At 45.2% G+C, this 4,239-nt stretch overlaps 1 protein-coding gene across 4 annotated transcripts in view; it reads left to right on the top strand.

The window, feature by feature from the left end:
- Positions 1-85: 85 nt before the first annotated feature.
- LOC102208147 (creatine kinase B-type-like) overlaps positions 86-4,239 on the top strand; it is a 12,374-nt gene continuing 8,220 nt past the window's right edge. For all 4 annotated transcript variants that reach the window (XR_312432.1, XM_005754644.2, XM_005754642.1 and 1 more), the window contains exons 1-4: positions 86-168; positions 1,593-1,806; positions 2,744-2,898; positions 3,788-3,920. Coding sequence is in view for 3 of the 4 variants with exons in the window: in XM_005754644.2 (XP_005754701.1) it covers positions 1,614-1,806; positions 2,744-2,898; positions 3,788-3,920 (481 nt within the window). In the remaining variant the exon portion in view is untranslated. The remainder of the gene's footprint in view (positions 169-1,592; positions 1,807-2,743; positions 2,899-3,787; positions 3,921-4,239) is intronic.

The raw sequence follows: 4,239 nt of genomic DNA, 5'->3' as shown, positions 1-4,239 counted from the left end.
GAGAGACAACCACGTGACCCTCGGCGGGTCTGTGCCCAATGGAATGAATGGACTGTAAATAGGAGCCAATGAGGATCTGGGGGCGAGTATAAAAGGCTGCGAGCCGCTTTAATCCGCAGCAGCAGCACGGACCCGCTCCAGAGCCGCATCCCGCACACCGAACCACAGGTATGAGCATCCGAGCCGACTAATTACAGCAGAGCATATTCATACAGCCGTGCATCAGGGCAGGAGGAACGAGTCGGAAGGGGCGCGCGGTCAGAGGGAGATGGAGGGTCAAAGAACAAAGAAACAAACACACGCACGGGGAGGCTGCTGCAGACTGTGTGTGTGTGTCTTTGTGTGTGTGAGCGCGCGCTAACGACCTTGCGCTCCGTCCTGCGTGCAGGTGTTGCGCAGTCAGCATCGCCCGCGCGCACAAAGCTTCTTTACCGTGGTGGTATTTACGGTCAGCTGATTCATCTGCAGGACTGCTACTGTGCGCGCGCAGCTTCAACAACAGCCTCCAAATATCATACAATTCCTCCTGAACCGGTGCAGCCGGAGACTGCAGCTCTGCCTGTGCACATTAAGCAGTCTAACCTTCAAACAGTGCGCGCATGCTCCGCCTCATTTTCACGGCTTTTTGGAGCTGATGACGTCATTCAGCCCTGCAGAGTTCTAGCCAGTCAGAACCGGTCCGATTTAGTCGATTCTGTGCGCGCAGTGAGGAGCTGAAGGTGACCGCGGCCTTAATGATCTGGAGCGAACCATACCGAGCCAGGATCCTGTCTGCACTCTGCATAAATACAGCCAATAGAAAGTAACAGAGTACTTTTACTGCCATTGTGAGAGTTACAGTAAAGATCAGAAGCTCCTTAATCCAATCAGGTTGTTGATAATTTATAACCTGATTGGAGGGTTTGAGGCGTTTCTAAAAGTTTGCAGAGAAAAAATCTGATGTCGCAAAGATTTTTGCAGAGTCAGCATCTGAGTTTTTCACCATTTGACTTTGCTTCATCAGCGACTGACCAGAGCTCAGGCAGTTTGAGCAATCATTTTAATTGATCAGTAAACTGTGTCACATTTAAAGGCATTAAAGGCATGTTTTTGTTCATCACATTTCCATTTTAATTGTGATGTTTTCATAAGAATCAATATAAATGTGATCACATGACCATAAAACCCACAAAAAGTGGCCTCAGTGGGAAGAGTCTGACCCAGCACCCTCAGACCAGGTTTGTGGAGAAAATGGGCCTCTTTATTGGCCTTTCCTATCAAAAACAATCAAGTGTATTTCATTGAGTCAATGTTTTACTAGCAGCAACATGTACATGAATATTCAAAATTCAAATCACATCCAGAAATCTTCCAGAAGTTATCAAATGCATGCCTGAGTTTCTTCATCTTTGTGACCAGCCTCCTTTTACTGACTGAACTTTAGTGTAAAAGTTTTATTGTCAGTACAAATTTAGCAATAACTTGTTTAGGAAAGTGCTGTAAGCGATCGGTTTCTGTGTCTGAGATAGATTAACGTGCAAATACATAAACTGTTTGATGCTGTAATGCTGTGTTATTGAACACTTTGACTGTAACCGATGGCTTTGCGGCAGGCGAGCAGCCCGGACGTCATCATGCCTTTTGGAAACACCCACAACAAGTTGAAGCTGAAGTACACGGCGGAGCAGGAGTACCCCGACCTCAGCCAGCACAACAACCACATGGCCAAGGTGCTCACGTCCGAAATGTACGCCAACCTGAGGGACAAGGAGACGCCCAGCGGATTCACCCTGGACGATGTCATCCAGACTGGCGTTGACAACCCAGGTAACCCCTCCCACAGTCAGCATTAAGAGCTCAAACTCTATTCTTGAACTCAAACAAAGGTAACAAGTCCTAAACCAGATAACTTTATCATCAGTGCCAGGTAGACACTCCTTCATCAAACGGTCACACATAAATGGCTCCCTAAAAACTGTGTACCTCTCTTCCAACACAATTCAACCTTCAGAATAACCAGGTACCCCATTCCCAAAGCACCATCCTCCTCCTTAAACAGCCCCTTACCAAGGTGCTGGTAATTCCTCTCAAAATAAGACAAATCTCCTCCAGACCAGCTAATTGTGCCAAGGCGACTGATTTGGCATATATGTTAACACCTCCCTAAAAACCTGACCAAATAAACAACTAAACAAATCCACCCTTGGACACTTGTACCATGTTCCATTTCTCCAAAACATCCTTAAGACCCTTGATCCACCTCCTTGTCCAAGTAACTCTTCCTCAAAGTAAGACAACTTCAGCCTAGTCCAATAACCTTCAGAATAGGAACCAAGCCTCTATCCGATGCTGGTCTGGCTCTTACATAAGCCAGTTAAGCCTTCACCAGACATGTAACTTTGCGTGTTTGTCACCTTCACATTGAGAGATTCTGTTAATAATAAACTCTTTAATTGGATAGACTCATTAGATCAAGGTAATTTTTGGTCTATAATTCCCACCCAAGGGCAGGACATAGTATTGACCTTCAGTCCAACCACCTGATCCTCCTCTTCTAATCCTCCTTAGTTCATTTAGCTCCTCTTAGTGCGTTAAAGACCATAACACACTATCCTACAAGGAAATTGTGAAACAGACCAAACAAACCCATTGGCACACTCCGTCATGTTTAGGTTTTCTCTCTGAAGTCAAAAAAAGTCATTTTAAGGCCCATAGATGTTGGCTGTGACAAGGGGAAGTGACTGTCCATCCTTTCCCCTTACAGGTCATCCGTTTATCATGACTGTGGGCTGTGTGGCTGGAGACGAGGAGACGTATGAAGTGTTTAAAGACCTGATGGATCCAGTGATCGAAGACCGCCATGGAGGATACAAACCAACAGACAAACACAAGACGGACCTGAACCCTGACAACCTCCAGGTAAACGATAAACTCACCTGAAGCCAGTTCAAACACATCTCATTATTTATGGAATTCATGACCAGAGCCTCAAGCGGAAAAAACATTCAGGACAAACCGATTTTAAATACAATCATTACGGTACATACACTTAATGTCAAGGACAGGTGAACACACCTGTTACAGAAGACATGCTCATTCAGATGTAATGCTCTAATCTCAGAGCTGTCCTGGAGCTATTTCAAACAGACAAACCAAACACGAAAGGATTCACGCCAAAAACCAATCACAGCATTGTCAAAACTTTGTGTCCACATGAAATTGTCGGAGTTCGCAGCAGATTCATAATCACTAACATGGACAGGTGTAGGGCTGCATAATTCTGAGGAATTTAAAATCCAATTCAGACTGAAAATCACAGCCTCAGCATCACTGCCCATCAGCAGGACAGAGCTCTGGAGACAGTTTTATTCTTTCAGCTGCAGCTTTATTGGCATTAAACTGTCAGGCAGTAATAACCTAAATTCAAACCTGTGAGTTGCTGAAAGGTTTAACATCAGGTCTGGAATCAGTCTGTTTCAGCATGCAGATGAGGCAGCTGCTCCCTGAGCTCATCACAGGTAAAACTACCAACCTGGGCCATCAGCACACAGGAGTCTGAGATCTTTGAGCATTGGTGATGCTATTTTCCACAGAACTGATTATTCACTAGGGTACTGAATTCTTGCATGTGATGTGTTTAGCCCAGACATGAAGTCCTACCCAACAACAAGTGACTCTTAAACTCTTTATTGGCTGCAAGGCTCAATGATTTGGTTTTGGTGTGTCAGCTGAGGGTGGTGGTGACCTCTGAAGGGTGGGCAGTGATGGACTCTGACCCTCCTGTTCTTGTGTCTCCTTTGTGTTTCAGGGTGGAGATGATCTGGATCCAAACTATGTGCTCAGCTCTCGGGTTCGCACAGGACGCAGCATTCGTGGCTTCTGTCTGCCGCCACACTGCAGCCGTGGAGAGCGACGCACTATTGAGAACCTCTCCATTGAAAGTACGAGGTCACTTCCTGTATCTTCTGCCGCATGTACAGTGGGGCAAAAAAGTATTTAGTCAGCCACCGACTGTGCAAGTTCCCCCACTTAAAAGGATGACAGAGGTCAGTAATTTGCACCAGAGGTACACTTCAACTGTGAGAGACAGAATGTGGAGAAAAAAAAAATCCATGAATCCACATGGTAGGATTTGTAAAGAATTTATTCGTAAATCAGGGTGGAAAATAAATATTTGGTCAATAACAAAAATACAACTCAATACTTTGTAACATAACCTTTGTTGGCAATAACAGAGGTCAAACGTTTACTATAGGTCTT

The sequence above is a fragment of the Pundamilia nyererei genome, unplaced genomic scaffold (genome assembly GCF_000239375.1).
Source record: "Pundamilia nyererei isolate P.nyererei 1_Seehausen unplaced genomic scaffold, PunNye1.0 scaffold00615, whole genome shotgun sequence".
In the NCBI taxonomy this organism is placed as follows: Eukaryota; Metazoa; Chordata; class Actinopteri; order Cichliformes; family Cichlidae; genus Pundamilia; species Pundamilia nyererei.
The sequence above is the reverse complement of the archived record's forward strand: the minus strand, read 5'-3'. Positions and strand labels throughout refer to the sequence as shown.